At 45.0% G+C, this 17,277-nt stretch overlaps 2 protein-coding genes across 11 annotated transcripts in view; one reads left to right on the top strand and one right to left on the bottom strand.

Moving 5' to 3' along the window:
- The window catches only part of PPP4R4 (protein phosphatase 4 regulatory subunit 4), a 101,301-nt gene extending 98,087 nt beyond the window's left edge, over positions 1–3,214 (top strand). For all 10 annotated transcript variants that reach the window (XM_055418441.2, XM_055418443.2, XM_055418440.2 and 7 more), the window contains one exon: positions 2,148–3,214. In XM_055418441.2, the coding sequence (XP_055274416.2) occupies positions 2,148–2,172 (25 nt within the window). In that variant the 3' untranslated portion in view covers positions 2,173–3,214. The remainder of the gene's footprint in view (positions 1–2,147) is intronic.
- A 4,850-nt stretch (positions 3,215–8,064) lies between these two features.
- SERPINA10 (serpin family A member 10) lies at positions 8,065–14,293 on the bottom strand. Its single transcript, XM_055417631.2, has 4 exons — positions 13,549–14,293; positions 11,390–11,663; positions 10,124–10,274; positions 8,065–8,256 (listed from the first exon to the last, which is right to left on the bottom strand). Exons 1-4 carry the CDS (start codon positions 14,291–14,293, stop codon positions 8,065–8,067), a joined length of 1,362 nt encoding a protein of 453 aa, XP_055273606.2.
- Positions 14,294–17,277: the final 2,984 nt, after the last annotated feature.

Here is a 17,277-nt window from a genome sequence, read left to right as displayed (position 1 = left end):
TATGGGACACGTGACTCTTCTCATTGGAAGAGAATTTAAAGAGGATTCAGATTTTCTTTTAAACATAGTTCACTTAATTCATGAATGAAGTGAAAATGAAAGTCGCTCAGTCATGTCCAGCTCTTTGCAACCCTACGGACTATACAGTTCACGGAATTCTCCAGGCCAGAATACTGGAGTGGGTAGCCTTTCCCTTCTCCAGGGGATCTTCCCAACCCAGGAATTGAACTGGGGTCTCTTGCCTGCATTGCAGGCGGCTTCTTTACCAACTGAGCTATCAGGGTATTCATGAATATTTTGATGAATATTTTCTAATAAAGTTTCCATCGTGCATCTTTTTGCACATCAGAAGCTCCATACTGGAGTCCCATTTAGGAACTGAACTGTATTATAATTTGTTCTAAATTTTTAATTGGCCATTGGCATATACAAATGTAGATGTATTCCAAATTCATTTAAAACTTAGAAGCATATTTATTGAATAGAGCTCAAGGAAAGAGTGTGACTACATAATAGAAAAAAAATGATAGTAAATAGAAAAAATAATATTAATGGTACAGGTACTCTGTTACTACAGAGTATCTCTTACCCGTACAATTATTGCTCTAATGACTGTACTGTGGAAGTTCCATTTAAAGTCTTGAAATAGAGGCAGGACAGGGTAATGATCTGTGGAGAGCACAGAGCTGGAGCCTCGTGCTCTGGTTCCCATGTGCAGTTCATGTCAGCACTCTGGTCCTCGCTGTGCTCCTCTGTGAAATGACAGGACAGAGTCAGTTCATCCTCTGAGGCACCTAACCTTTTGACATCCTGAAATCCTTCCTTTTGATCACTCTTGACCCTCTTCCTCTCAAAAGACTGCTCTGGAATTCTTCTGTTGAAGAACACATTTAATAATATCAGAATACAATTCATTCTCTTCTCATCTTTCTAAATGCAATAGTCATTTATTTTTAAAAGTAAAGACCATTGCAGTCTAATCTACTTATACCAGCTCTCCATTATTGGCACCAGTGGTAAAGAATCCACCTACCAATGCAGAAGACACAAGCAATGGGTAAATTCGATCCCTGGGTTGGGAAGATCCCCTGGAGGAGGAAATGGCACCCCACTCCAGTATTCCTGCCTCAAAATTCCCATGGACAGAGGCATCTGGCGGGCTACAGTCCATGTGGCTGCAAAGAGGAGGACACAGCTGAGCGACTGATCATTATTTCAGATTACTTCTTTATGTGTTCTTTCATTGTTGAGTAGGCTTTTCCTTTTTATGGACTAAATTTTATTTTGCTCAATATTTATAATATATAATTATATAATCAATTGCATATATAATTATTTAAAAAAATGAATCTAGAAACAAACTCTGCTAAACAGTCCCGTGAAGTTTGTTTTTTTTTCTGAATATTCAGAATTAGGAGGTGTGTTGGCATCACAGCTGCTTGATTAATGTGTAACTGGATCTCCAAGTCCACAACTCCCTCCATGTTGTGTGGTTCTAATTTAGACTTTCTCATGAAAGCACACTGCCACGTAACTGAAATAGGTGATCAGTATCTGTCGATATTAGTCTTGTTTCTGTGGACTCTTATCCACCATTCAGCACTATGGCATATCCAAATGAAAATCTATCCTTTTTGCTTAAAATAAGCCTGTGAAGTGGTTTCAGAAAGTGTTAATTATCTCAGTTTTGCTGCTTAAAAAAATTCTATGCAATACATTCTCCAACTTTCCATTGTCATAAAGATGATACATCTGGCATTTAAAAATATCAGTGTCTTAAAGGAAGTTTAGGAATGCATCGTATCTTAAACGTTTTACAAGGCCAGATGATTGATAATTTTAGGTTGTGTTAATTTCCGCTATGGTTACAGAAATGGAAAACAAGGAAAGTATGAATTGAATTGAATGCTGTGTTAGATGCACATAAGATTGAGTAATTAAAGGTTATTCCAAGTAAACTTTAACGTGTCATTCACTTGTCTACTTAATCACAGTTCTCATATATTAGGTTTTTTCAAAGTAGATTATATCTTTCTTTACTTTGTATTATATGGATAAACTTTTTCATGTTTTGTTTTCTTTTTTCTTCTTTTCTTCTCCTCCCCCCTTTCTTCCTTCTCTTCTTTCTTTCTTCCTTTCTGACAAAGAAAATCCAGAAAATCCAATCCTTAGGCCATCTCCTTGATGAAGGAGGCAAAACAAAGACACTGGAGATAATGTGATTGATGAACAAAAGCTAAAGCAATGACCGATGACTGGAAAAGAGAGAGATACATAATGGCAGCTGATGTTGTTAAACGTTCCATATTTGAAATTATATTCCCTAGGAGGTATAATATATATTTCTCGAACAATAATGTGGTTACAGAATTGCAATGTTATAGTAAAGTGTAATGAAAAACAACATTAGGTATGTGCTTTAACTCCTGCTACAAAAGAGATAAGTCTGCATTTATTCGTGCAGGAAACCATCTATTTCACTGTGCTAGGGTTTAGCATTTAAAAATTGTATGAAAGGCCCAAATCAACTGAAATCACCCTGCCTAGATAATCACTTGGAGGGGGACTTGGGAGTAAAAAAGACACTGCATTTTCTCACAAATCTCCAAGCCCAATAGAAAAATCACATTGAACAGGGTACAAACAGCTGTCGGAAATTATCTCAGTCCTGTGATTGTGGTGACATGATGTTGTACCTGGACATTCCGAAATTAAAATTTGGCAATGAAAATTCTACAAAGATTTCTGATTAACTTTTAGCTACAACTACCTTAAAAATAATAGATTAATGATTTCCTTTGTTACCTAGAATTTATTTTATAAATACTTTGTTTACATTTTAGATTGTATTTGTCCTTACTGAAATAGAAATGATGAATCTAGTTTGAATCAGCTGTTCTTCCAAGCTATCATGCTTAAGCTATGTCAACAGCATTTATTTGTACTAATGCTATTATTTCCATCAAAATTTGCCTGCGGAACCTATACAGTTCTTAATTTTAAAAATGTCAGTTCTTGAGATATACTGTATGAAGCTATTGTCAGCTTCTCTATTTCAAAATGCAATCAGCATATAATTATATTGATATTGAAAATATTTGGTTTTTTAAAAAAATATATTGATGTATGATAAAGATGATCTAATTTGTGAATGCATATGTGTGTGTGGTTACTTTTTATAATGTGAAATAATGAATAATGAATTTACTCAAAATAAAACATAGGTTAATGAAATACCTGTGTTTGTGAAAACAGTTTTAAATATTTTTTGCAGTTTTTATTCTGTAATTAAAGACAGTTTATTTTTAAGTAATGAACAAGAAAAGGGCACAGACATCAGCTAATATCACTCAGGGACAGCTACTCAGTATGAGGTTTCATGGTGTTTGTTTTCCCCCTTTCCTTGCCTATGGCCTCTTTTTTGGCTATTTTTAGGAGCCTGGTGGGCTGCAATCCATGGGGTCGCTAAGAGTCGGACATGACTGAGTGACTTCACTTTCACTTTTCACTTTCATGCATTGGAGAAGGAAATGGCAACCCACTCCAGTGTTCTTGCCAGGGACGGGGGAGCCTGGTGGGCTTCCATCTATGGGGTCGCACAGAGTCGGACACGACTGAAGTGACTTAGCAGCAGCAGCAGCACCAGTGATGCTTAGTATCTTTCATTGAAGGACCATCAGGTAAATGGAATTGTTCAACCATTCATTTTGACAGTAGTTAAAAGTTGATTAGGTATGAGAAGCTTGACAGTACTGGTTAGTTCATACATTCTCTGTGGATTTCACTTAACCATGTTAGTGACGTCTCCTACTGACATCACTGACGTGGAACTGAGTACCTTATGACCTAGGAGAGAGCATCGGGGGTACATAATGGATGTCAAAGCAGCAACAGTTTTTCTAGCACTTTGGTTCATAGTCAGCATTGACTCTGTTACTTTAAATAAAACGCAGAATTTTAGTTTATTTGTTCAATAATAAGTATAGCAGAGTTAGGACCTTTTCTTCAGCATGCATGCAGAAGAAGAAAGTGATTTGACAGAGAAGTCACTAATGCCTATAAATCTCAGAAGTCAGCTTCAATCTTATCTTCAGTTCAGTTCAGTTCAGTCGCTCAGTCGTGTCCGACTCTCTGCGACCCCATGAATCACAGCACGCCAGGCCTCCCTGTCCATCACCAACTCCTGGAGTTCACTCAAACTCATGTCCACAGAGGCGGTGATGCCATCCAGCCATCTCATTCTCTGTCGTCCCCTTCTCCTCCTGCCCCCAACCTTTCCTAGCATCAGAGTCTTTTCCAGTGAGTCAACTTGTCGCATGAGGTAGCCAAAGTATTGCAGTTTCAGCTTTAGCATCAGTCCTTCCAATGAACACCCAGGATTGATCTCCTTTAGAATGGACTGGGTGGATCTCCTTGCAGTCCAAGGGACTCTCAAGAGTCTTCTTCAGCACCACAGTTCAAAAGCATCAATTCTTCGGCGATCAGCTTTCTTCACAGTCCAACTCTCACATCCATACATGACCACGGGAAAAACCATAGCCTTGACTAGAGGGAAACCTTGGTTGGCAAAGTAATGTCTCTGCTTTTTAATATACTATCAAGGTTGGTCATAACTTTCCTTCCAAGGAGTAAGCTTCTTTTAATTTCATGGCTGCAATCAGCATCTCCAGTGATTTTGGAGCCCAAAAAAATAAAGTCTGACACTGTTTCCACTGTTTTTCCATCTATTTCCCATGAAGTGATGGGACCAGATGCCATGATCTTTGTTTTCTGAATGTTGAGCTTCAAGCCAACCTTTTCACTCTCCTCTTTCACTTTCATCAAGAGGCTTTTGAGTTCCTCTTCACTTTCTGCCCTAAGGGTGGTGTCATCTCCATATCTGAGGTTATTGATATTTCTTCTGGCAATCTTGATTCCAGCTTGTGCTTCTTCCAGCCCAGCATTCCTCATGATGTACTCTGCATATAAGTTAAATAAGCAAGGTGACAATATACAGCCTTGACGTAATCCTTTTCCTATTTGGAACCAGTCTGTTGTTCCATGTACAGTTCTGACTGTTGCTTCCTGACCTGCATACAGGTGTTAGGCACTAAATTATCAGTTAAGACAGTCAATCAAAGTTATGTTTAGAGGTTTTCTTTTTTTCCAAGAGAATATGATAATTTCTAAAACTGTTGAAATATTTGTTAAAATTATACTTCCAAGGACAGATGCATAGAGCAAAAAACAAGGGTGACATTTATAAATATCCATATGTACCTAAATTTCCACCGGAAAAAATGATTAATACTCTTGTAAAAGTTCTCAGTCTAACAACTTATCAGATAGTTCCTTCAAACCAGTTGTGTGACAAAGACACATCTCTCTCTAACTATTGCTGCAGAGAAATAGAGACATCTCTGTTAAATATGGAAACTTGCAGTTTTAAGGATAGGTTCTAGAACATCACTAATCAGCATTGTAAGCAAATAAACAGACCTGTAGAATCAATCTTACTGGCCAAAACAGAGAGCTAAAAAGATTTTACTTAATAGAGAAGAGCATACAGAGCTTTGCTCCCATAACCTCATCACATTTAAAATAATTTCTGTTACTTGACTTCCTGGGCTTTATAAAGATGCCTTATTCTGGAAGAGTGAGTCCATTTTACCTACAGTCAGTGGCATATGTGAAATAACTTGAAATAGAACAGTCTCTTCAGCTTGACTAGGGTTTATACCATGAAGATAAAATGAATTCAATTAATTCAATAATCTGATCTCAGTTGTGGCATGTGTGTTAGGAAGTGAGTATGAGTGTGTATGTGTCTGTGTAGGAACAGTTTTTAAAATCTGACCCTTAAATATAGTGAAGTGTTGTTAGAATATTCAGAATTTTCCCCTTCGGTTGAAACAGATTTTTTGGTAAGATCAGTTACATTTTTCCTTGATCTGCATTGTTTTCACCATGCATACATATTTAGAAAATCTAGTATCCTTGGAGCTTCTTAAACATGTGTGGGGAAATATGAATTTTTTTATCAGGAATAGGGCCATTTTCTGCCTTAAAGAGTAATGTGTTAGATATCAGTGTCCCGTGTCCTCATCCTTCTGTGCAAATATGTGCAGAGAAGGAAGAGTTTTGAGTATATGTTCTATGAATCCTTTGATAATAACAAACCTTTTTATCACTGGGTTTGGCCATATTTATTTCAGAGGGTATTGTGTTCTCTAAACACACTTTATTTCAGAGGGTGTTGTGGCTTTCTTCTCTAGATTTCATTTCTAAAAACATGAGTAATTTGAGCCCTCTTTCATTTCTCTTTCTGCTATTTTTCTACAAATGAACATCATTAATTGAATAGTAACAAGTCACTTAAGGATGTCAACTGAAGTTAGTCCTCTATTTTTGTTTCTTTCTAGGCCCTAGAGTTGCCTGGCTTACCGGTATCGGTTAGTGCATGTGGAGGGCATTCAGGAATGAACTAATATCCAGGTTTTAGAATGATAAAGAGTCAGTCTCTAGACTGTGGCTTATTATTATTATCTATTCACATTAGGTACTATTCACATAAATCTGTCAGTTGTAGTAAGAGGAATAACACAGTAAATTTAAGTATATTTAAATTGGCTAGCAAATAGATAAAAATCCAATTAGGTGGTTAGTCAACCTAGTTGACATTCCAAAAGTAGTTAACTCTATTCCTGAGTCTCTGAATTTACTCCTAAAATATTTTCTTGTCTCTATAACAGAAGACGACAGGCTCAGAAACTTTTGTTATCTTTCTTTGAACCTTGGACAAAGTCCATGCTTACATTCTATTTTATCACAACGAGTAACTGAGACGTGAACACATGCCGCCTGTTGAACTGCACCCCATGCGATGCTGTAGACAGAAGAAAGAGTGGATGGACTTGGGGCCTGGAGTCGGGAGTGGCAGGGCCCTGACTCTGCCATTGCTGTACTGGTTTTCCTTCCTCTGACATGCCCTGTGTGATTCTCCATTAGATGCTATAGGCATAGGACGTCAGGCCCACAATACTTTCAGGGACCCATGAAGATGTCTTACTTCTTGCTATAAGCAAGTCCCATGCTTTGCATTAGTATAAAGACAGATATAACCCTTTATACAAACACAGTCATAAAATATTTTATTATACACACATATGTGTGTGTATATATATATGTATATACACATATATGTATGTGTGTGTGTTTGTGTGTGTGTGTGTGTGTAAAATGGAAGAAGGAATCCACAAAGGCAAAAGGGCCTGGGGCCCATGAAAGCCTTGCATGCATCTGTGTGTGCTCAATCGCTCAGTTGTGTCTGACTCTTTGTGACCCTATGGACTGTGGCCCACCAGGCTCCTCTGGGGATTCTCCAGGCAAAAATACTGGAGTGGGTTGCCATCCCTTCCTTCAGGGGATCTTCCCAACCCAGGGATTGAACTCGAGTCTCTTAATGTCTCTTGCATTGGCAGGTGGGTTCTTTACCACTAGTGCTACCTGAGAAGCCCCAAGAAAGCCTTACTGTGGCCCTTTCTCTGGTTTCCCGTTTCTTGGCTTTGTATAAAAAAATTAAGAGATTGAACTGGAAGATCTGTAGCTCAATTAATGGCTCCATGGCGTAGACAAAGCCACATGGCGGCAGATGCTGTGATCAGGCCTGACTACAGCTATTTTTTTCTAATTTTAGTCACCAAGAAATTATTCTATAGTAGGTTAAGGTAAAACACTAATTCACACCAGGGAGCAGTAAAGGGAGTGAAGCGCATGACCCATGGAGAATGAATGTGTACTTGTCTTCTGCCCAAAGACTTCATCTTGAAATAGAGTTCTGCTGAGTCCAGATACCAAATGGTTTCAGTTAATAACATGGGCTCTTAGAAATAGGCTTAAAATACCAGCCAGCTCGTACAAACAGCTCCTTAAAATAAGCTTGAATTTCATATGCAGATCTATTTAAGAACGGCTCAGACTAGCACTTGAGGACAAGGGGGGACACCCAGTGTCAATGTCCTGTGTGGGTTCAGACACCTCGGACCCAGCATTGCTGTAACTCCAAGGACTCACGCGTGTTGTAAATCACAGGAGAGTCGGATTCACCACCCGGCCCAGAAATAGCACAGTTCTGGAGGTTTCTTCATAGATGATGAAGAGAAATGGCCGGTCCACTCTAATGATGGGAGGCATGTAATAAGCAGTGATTTCTGATAGGGTTCCTGCCATTGCCTCTGTACCTTCTTCATCCACCTCAATCATCGCTCTTTGTAAAACCTAGGAAAGGAAATATGTGGAAGACCGTTTGTGTGCCCATGGAGATGAGGGGATTCACTGAACCCCTGAACACTTTTTGTTATGGTCCTTACCCACAGGGCTGTGCTCTCGGGATGTACTGGTACAGAGCTCATCTGCAGAGAGGAATGGTCTGTGGTTGCCCTAGCAACTGCCTCAGAAGCCCCTCAAATACCAGGAGACACCAGGAACCCGATTGTGAAATTCATTCTGGCCAGGGGCCAGGGGACTGTGCGGCTGGCCAGTTCACACACACATGGATCAAATCAACAAATACTGAGCATGCACTTTGTGCTACTGAGTTTTTTAAAAATATTTATTCATTTGGCTGTACCGGGTCTTGGCTGTGGCATGCAAACCCTTAGTTGCAGCATGTGGAATCTAGTTCCCTGAGCAGGGATCGAACCCAGGACCCCTGCATTGGAGTGTGGAGTCTTAACCAGTGGACCACCAGGGAAGTCCCTGTGTTACTGATTTTTGAACTGAGCTGATATTTCTCCTGGAAGGTTTTCAAACTGTCTGGAACCCCTGAGAACTTTGACCTTCTTTCTGGCAGGCAGGGAGCAGGAGGGAGGTGGGGCAGGAATGTGGTTATTCTTCTGTAGCAGTTTCTTAGAACCTGGTACCACTCTAAGGTATCTCCTGGAGCAAGCCCCTGGGTCCCTGAAGTCTTTCTGAACTCAAGTGGCCTGGATATAGGCCACCCGTCCTGTTCGTGAGGCCCTTTTGTCCAAGAATCTCATGTGATGTGAGTAACGGACCTGTATAATTATTCTAAAAGAAGATAATGAAAACAGAGTATTAATAATAATACCTAGACATTCTCTTAAGTTCCTGGAGTGAAAATTCCCTTCCTGGAGTAAACAAAGGGAAAATATCAATAATATAGAATTTAAACGCTAAAACCGAAATACATTTCTTCAATCTTTCATGTGTTTGTAGCAGAAGTGCATGTGTTGGATGCTACAGAGGCAGAACTAGGGACAAAGAATGTAAGTCGGGGGAATTACAGGTCAAAATATATATATGAACAAAACTAAAAAACAGTTTTTGCCATTTGTGGATTGAGCTGCTTTTCAAATAAGTTCCTTATCACTGCAAACAAAAAACAAAACTGGAAGACTGTTTTGTAGGGATATATCAGAGGGGGTTTTCACAAGAGGCAGGAAGTTAGCCAGATAACCTGTGGGGTTTTCTTCCCTCTCCAAAGCAGTGGACTTCACTGGCAGTCAAATGGTTAAGATGATCCTTCCACTACAGGGAGTATGGGTTCAATTCGTGGTCAGGAAACGAAGATCCCACAGGCTGCAGAGTGCAGCTTCCCCCCCCCCCCAACCCCATCCCCAAATAAATGAATAAAATGGTAAGGTGGTGCAGTTTCATGGAATTCTAAGTGAATCTGTGAACCAATTCCATTTTGGGATAAATTTCTCCTTAAGCACTGAGAAAAAAGAGAGGGAGCTCTACATAAATTAAACAGATGTTTTAATAAAGTAGCTCCAAATTGTTCAAGCATCCAGCTTGGGCGCTGTTTCAAGTCTTTGGGAATTTTAATCTAGTTTTCTACTACAAGGCTTCCCTTGTGGCTCAGCTGGTAAAGAATCTGCCTACAATGAGGGAGACCTGGGTTCCATCCCTGGTTTGGGAAGATCCCCTGGAGAAGGGAAAGGCTACCACTCCAGTATTCTGGCCTGGAGAAATCCATGGACTGTATAGTCCATGGGGTTGCAAAGAGTCAGACACGACTGAGCGACTTTCACTTTTCTACTACAACTTGGCCTTTTATCGAGGTTCAGTGGGATGGAAAAATATTTGTTCTCTTGGACTCCGCTGAAAGAGCCTGACTTACCTTGGAAACTTTCAGATTTCTTTCAGTAACCGTGAGATCACTTAGGTCAGCCCAGGGTAAGAAGATTCTTCGGACTCCCATCTGTTTAAGCAGCTCATGCATCTTATACTTCTGGTCTAACTTGAACTTTGGAAAGAAAACTTCCATTTTTCTGTGGTACAAGTACATATAATAGGTGAACCGTAGACAAAAACCGTAGATTCTAAACACTAAAAAGGTCACTTCACCTTCCTCCAAGATTATTCCTAGTAACAAGTCTCCTTCAGTTGACTGTAGCTCACTCTGCTCTTTTGTAATGGTCTGACTCAGAGAAGAGAGTTCTGACTTATCAAATATGTTTTACTTCTGCTTCAGGAAACCAGTTTTATTTCCCAGTCAATGACTCACATTCTCTTTAGGGAAAGATGCCATACTCTCTATCCATTTCCCTATGTCTTAAAAACAACCTAAAGGAATACCTCCTGCCATGAATCCTGTGGACTCCTGGAGGATGGCTGTTTTCAGTCCCTGTTCTCCAGGCTCCCAGGATTCCAGGAGAAACAAAGGAGCAAAGGAAATTTTCAACCCCCTATTTATTTTTAGCCAGAGAAACTCTGATATTTATCTATCTGTCTCTCTCTCTCTCTCTGCCTATCTATCTAGCTATATTGGGTTGGCCAAAAAGCCCATTCAGGTCTTTCTATGCCACCTATAAAGATGTACATTGGAGTTCTTATCCTTGTTTAGAAAGACGGGTTCTGTGGCTCAAAAGTAAAAGTATGTAAACTACTAACTGGTACTAAGTTAGTCTTAAAGAAGTCCCAGTGTCTTCATCTGTGAAGTACAACCAAAATACCAATACCGATGTCACAGTGTGACCTCATCTCCAAACTGCTGCAGCCTCACCAGCCATCTCGTTGTGCCTCGAACCCCCCAGGCACACTCCTAACCCAGAACTTTCACACTTTGGCCTGTAACTCTTCTCTTTCCCAGGGCACCCTGACAGCCCTCCGTCATCTGAAGTGTTTGCTGCCTCCTTGGCCTGGATTTCCTGGTGCCCACCTGCACCTCACTAGAATGTGAGCTCCATGAGGAGGGCTAGCATTGTGCACACATCACAATGCCTGACAAGTGGGAGAGCCTTGATAAGGACTGGCCGAGTGAACAAGGAGTCACGCACTCTGATAGACGCTGACAGAGTGGAAAACGGGACAAATGCAGCCCCTGCCATCAGGGAGCCCACCGTAGGAGAGGCTGAGCTGGAGCAGGGCGACAGGAGAGCTGTACCTGCTTTCCATGTTCCTGAGCCACGTGTCCACCAGGTCTGTGGTCAAGTAGTCTTCAAGGGTGAGATGGTCACCAATCCTCCCCATGAGGACCACCAGCATGGAGGCATTCCCTCGGTAGGGCAGCTTGAGAATGTGGCAACGAAAATTCTTATCAAAAGTAGAGGCAAACTTGCCTGACCTGTACATCATGGGCACCTTGACTGCCTTGTACTTGTCCAGGTAGAAAGTGTCCATTTCGGTAAGAGCAGGGTCAAAGGGGATCAGCCATTTCCCTGAACAGGTAAGAAAGGAACTCATTATAGAAATGACCCTCTCCTAAAGCATCCTTCTTGCCAGAGTAATAAAGGGTCAGTGTTCTGTCCCCCTTTCTGCCCAACTAGGAAAGGAATCCTTATTGGATTTGTTTTGACCACAGCTCAGGAGGTCAGGAGGAAGGTATGGCAACCCACTCCAGTATTCTTGTCTGGAGAATCCCCATGGACAGAAGGGCCTGGGGGCATATAGCCCATGTGGTTGCACAAAGTTGGACATGATTGAAGCAACTTAGCATGCATGGATGCAGGCAGCCAGAATAAATTTCCCAAAGATCAGCCTTTCCCAGGCTTCTTTCCAAACTGGCAAAAAATGAATCCAGGGACTTCCCTGATTGTCCAGTGGTTCAGAATCCACCTTCCAATGCAGGGGACACAGGTTTGATCCCTGGTCCAATGCAGGGGACACAGGTTTGATCCCTGGTCCAATGCAGGGGACACAGGTTTGATCCCTGGTCCAGTGCAGGGGACACAGGAAGATCCCTGGTCCAGTGCAGGGGACACAGGAAGATCCCACATGCCGTGGGGCAACTAAGCCTGAGTGCCACAACTATGGAGCGTGACAAAACAGACCTGATGCCCGAAAATGAAGTGATGAGAGTTGCTCAGTCGTGTCCGACTCTGCGACCCCATGGACTAAACAGTCCATGGAATTCTCCAGGCCAGAATACTGGAGTGGGTAGCCTTTCCCTTCTTCAGGGGATCTTCCCAACCCAGGATTGAATCCAGGTCTTCTGCATTGCAGGCAGATTCTTTACCAGCTGAGCCACAAAGGAAGCCCATTAAACACACACACACACGAATCTACCCAAAGGCCTGCTGGAATCACACGCTGAAGCAAGGAGATGTCTCCTAACCACCTATGGCTCCCTCACTGTTCCGGACAAAACAAAGGGTGAACAAAAGTCACTCATTCCAGATGATGCCCGAAGGACCCACTTCCGTCTATACTCGCTTCCTTGTGGTTGGTTAGCTCCGACCTAGAGAGGACTTTGGGCCTAGCCACAGCCCTGTCTGCCGTAAGGGCTCTCTGACCACTCCTTTGGTGCATACAATGTGCAAACAGAGGCCACCGGGGCAGCAGTGATGACATTCCCACCCAGCCTGTGCTCAGGGAGGCTCTGAGGGGAGGGGCACCTTGTTGACAAGCAGCCACACAACTCGGAGGAGGCCGCTGGCATGCAGGCGTGCGACTCTACATACAGACCTCTGTCTGGCCTGGCTCAGTGGAAGTCCTCCTCCTGGACACTGCAAGTCCCCTAGTGTCACCCTCCTGCTACAACGGTGGCCATGCAAGGCCTGTGCTCCATGAGAAAGGCAGGATGGAAAGGACCTGGGATGGACCCCTCATCTGAGTTCAGCTTCTGCTGTTTACCATGTGGCCTTGATCTAGCCAACCTCCCTGAGTCTCACTTCTCTATAGGAGGTGGGAGAGTCTGGAGGACAAGCGACTTTGTCACTTGCCCCAGGTCACAAAATTAGCGGGTGAAGGAGCACAGATGCAACCCTAAATATCTCAGATGATCTGCTTTAAAAAAAAAATAACCTAGAAGTTTCCCCAGGTCAGAATGTCAGAGGAGAGCTGTGTAGATATGCTTGGAAAACTAGCAGTAAGCCCTGCAGGCATGTGGGGCCCCCAGAGCAGGGGCATCAAATGGACACGTTGTCTGGCACTGTGCCCCGTACATCCTACCGGTGCAATGCATCTTTCGATCTGTTTGTGAAACCTGAGAACAACATATTCCTAGGAAATCCCTTGGCATCAACCAGACACAGGCCCAGTAGCAAAGGAAGAGACAGACGAAGAGACCCACGGCTCTGGAAGAGCAGAGTGTTATCCAAGTACCTTTGAACAAGATGTAATCCGCAAGAATTAATTCGGTGTCTGGATTAATCTCATCAAAGAGTTTGGGAAGTTTCCCCTGCGTCTCTTGGTTCATGTAATGATTCATGAGCCTTCTGGCCTGGGAAGTGTTGCGAAAATTCACAGTCACACACTCCATATCTAAATACCTCTTGGAGAGATTGAGGAAGGTCTCTCTGATGTCAAAGTCCTTGTGGATGAAGGCGAAACTCCCCTGGGCCAGGCCCAGCTCTGGGTTATGGGAGAGGCTCTCTCGCAGCTGCTTGAAGAGGGCAGGCAGGCGCGGCGGTTGGGTCTGGTTCACCACGGGCTGGGTCTGGTTCCAGGCCTGCAAGAGGAGTCCCTCCAGCTGGCCTCTGCTGTGCCCCCCAGCCCCCAGAGTCAAGGCAACCATGGCCCAGGCCAGGCCGAGTGGGGAGAAGACCACGTTGCCGTCATGCTTCAGGGAGATCTTACGTAGCAGGCTGAACCCCAAGTTGGAGGCCTCCCTGGAGAGCTGCTGCCCCTCGGCCGATAGCCAGGGGGAGTCTTCCTCCCCCACCTCCTCCTCCTCCGGAGCCCACAGTTTCTCGCTGGTCTGGCTGGTCTTGTTTTGGGCCCTGGAGGTCAGCAGAGTCTCCAGCCCCACCTGGGCCTCTGGTGAGTGGGAAGCAAGGGTGGAAACCCTGGGCACCAGCCACGCCTGGGCCAGGAGGCAGGCCAGCAGGAGGCTCAGCACCGCCTGCATTGGGGCAGCGTGGAGGCCCGGTCAGGAGCAAGGCTTCCTTGGGAGAAAATAAGGCAGAGATCGTCGTTAATGTCTGATGCCCACCTCCTCCCTGGGTCCTCCAATGACCCTGCTTCTTTCCTGGGGGTCGGGGCTTATCTCCCCGAGGCAGGGCTGGGGAGACCCTGAGCAAGTAGGGTCACATTTGTCACCTGAGTCGGTGGGAGGGCAGGTGTCTTATTTCACGGAGAGAAACCTCCTCCAGTTTCCACTGGGGATCAGGCCCTCAGGCAGCTCCTGGTCTCCCCCAGCTGTCCTCACCCATCCCAGTTCCTCCCAGGGGAACGGCAGGCAGCCAAGAAGGGAGGGATGGGAGGGGATGCGGTGTGGGGCTTGGGCCTCACTGGGTGCGGGTCACAGCAGCGCCGGGAGTCGGGAGGTCTTCCCAGAACTTTCACTGTCTGCTTGCTTCATTCATTGCCCTGGATCGCTGGGCGATTTGGCAGCCTGTTCAAGCTGGGCTGTGGGGATTTGGACCCAGGGACGCCTTGGGTTGGGGACCTAGTGGGTCTGGGTGGCCACGGGGCAAGGATGAATGCTGAGTTGGCCTGATTCTGCAATAGACCCCCCCTGTGCCTCCCCTACAGCACTTGGCCCAGCCCTGGGGCCCAGTCACAGAGCTCCTCTCAGGACTTCCTGCCTTCACTCTCTCCGGAGCCCCCAAGGATAGGAATGGATGATGAACCAATTCCAACCACTCGGGCCCGGGCTAAGCTCCGCTTGGACCGTCTAACCCTCACTGTGAAGTGCGTCCTCCTGACCACGCCGAGGCTGCCTGTTCTAGTGGAGCCAGCCTTCCACCTTTGGGCAGTGGGTCTCCAAACCCCACATTCCCCACCACTGCCCCCTATCTGGCCTCCCTCTCATCCGTGGGCACAGAGCCTAGCTCCCGATCACCTGTAGTTTCCATCTGAATAAACCCCCATGGGCACATGGGGCTCCTGGTGTTGACACCACCAGAGGCGGGCTGGGAAGGTCACTGAGATGCACCCTTACTCTCTTCTGAACCCACTGCCCCAGGAGGGCTTGGGTGGTGCAGGACACACAGAGCAAGGGAGGCCACAGGCCTCACAGTTTCCATCAGCAGAGACCCTCACTCTGCGCCAGGCCACCTGAAGCAAAACGTGGCGACAGGGTGAGGTTCCTAGGCCTCTTGTTGACGCAGAGGCCTGTGTCCTCGCTGGGCCGGCTACAAGATGACCCCTGGCTCCGGGACTTAGCACATTGCTTTTGGCTTTTGCTAAACAGTGTCATAGGATCCAGGGCCTCATTCTTTCCATAACTTGAGTGGCATGACCTTACTCCGTGAAATACTCCTCTGTTTTCCGTGAGCGTTTAGGAAGCTTTGCCCAATTCTAAGTGGCAAGCTTGCACTTTAAAGGTAACTCCAGCATTAAATGTGCTGGGTAAAGACCTGCTGGAATGTACCAAACGTACCCAGGTTCATGCCTTCATTATATCACAGGCTTTAGCACCCATTTGTAAATTAATCCCACAGCAGGATACTCTTAAATTCAGAGTCACTTCTGTCTGTGATGGTACTAGCAGTAAAGAATCCACCTGCCAATGTAGGAGATGCTGGTTTGATCCCCGGGTTGGGAAGATCCCACTGAAGAAGGAGATGGCAGGATGGGTCCTCACACATTCCCACTCATCTCAGTATTCATGATCAGCAGGAAGAAAGAAGATCTCCACACACCTTAGTAACAGCCAACTACCCAGCACTTGGTGCCAACGAGGAATTGCCATAACTCTGAACCCTCATTCTCCTCCAGTGAGCTTCTGTTCAAAACAACCCTCCCAGCTTCCTCCCAGAACCTAATAAAAGCCAGGCTGGCCTTTGTCTCTTTGGGAATGCCTATGGTTTGCCACTTTGTCCCGAATTGCAGTTCCTCTGCTATTCCTGAATCTATTCATCTTCACTTCATTGTAATTGCCATTAACTTTGTTTAAGGGGCTTCCCTGGTGGCTCAGATGGTAAAGAATCTGCCTGCAATGTGGGAGACCCAGGTTCAATCCCTGGGTCAGGAAGATCCCCTGGAGAAGAAAATGGCTACTCACTGCAGTATTCTTGCCTGGAGAATCCCATAAATAGAGGAGCGTGGCAGGCTACAGTCCAGGGGGTTGCAAAGAGTCGGACACGACTGAGTGACTAACACTTTCACTTTCTAAGGGGCTTCCCAGGTGGCTCAGTGGTGAAGAATCCGCCTGCCAATGCAGGAGACACGGGTTCAATCCCTGCTCCGGGAAGATCCCATATGCCATGGAGCAAAGCCCGTGAGCCACAACTACTGAAGTCTGCCCGCCTAGAGCCCGTACTCCACAACGAGAAGCCACTGCAGTGAGAAGTCCCGGGACTGCAACTAGAGAGTAGCCCCTGGTTGCCACAACTAGAGAAAAGTCCGTGCAGCGATGAAGACCCAGCACAGCCAAAACTAAACAAATAAAATTAAAAAAAGTTTTTTTGTTTAAGGATGACACAGAGATGTGGCACCCTAAATAGAACCTGAGTAGTAAGAAATCAACAACTCACTCACCACTTCTCAGCCCTGAATGTACCCGGAGCTGCAAACCCGCCCCCAAATCTGGAAGCAGCAGGGACTCACTTGCTCGGGCAGACAGGTCTCTGGGAAGAAGGCCAGAGAACTATGTGGGGCTTGCACGGAGTGTTGTGGGCACGACATCTCAAGCCTTCAAAGCCTCTTCCGCTGGCCTCCTCTCTGCGGAGGAAGCCCCCTGTGTCTACAACAAGTCTCTTACCACCCCCACCTCCTTGCCCGCCCCATCCAGTCCAGGAACGAGGGCTCAGCGCTGCCCAGGTTGCCACCCCCTCCCCTGGGAACCCACCCAGAGAGGACGGAAGGTCTTCTCCCCCCCACTCATTAGGCAGACACTGTGAAGCCTCGCTTTAATCTACTGTTCTTACCAGTGAGTGGCCACCTGGT

This window comes from Moschus berezovskii, chromosome 21 (assembly GCF_049115385.1).
Source record: "Moschus berezovskii isolate FMDL1 chromosome 21, NW_MosBer_1.0, whole genome shotgun sequence".
NCBI lineage: Eukaryota > Metazoa > Chordata > Mammalia > Artiodactyla > Moschidae > Moschus > Moschus berezovskii.
Note: the sequence above shows the minus strand (reverse complement) of the source record. Positions and strands in the feature narration are given on the sequence as shown.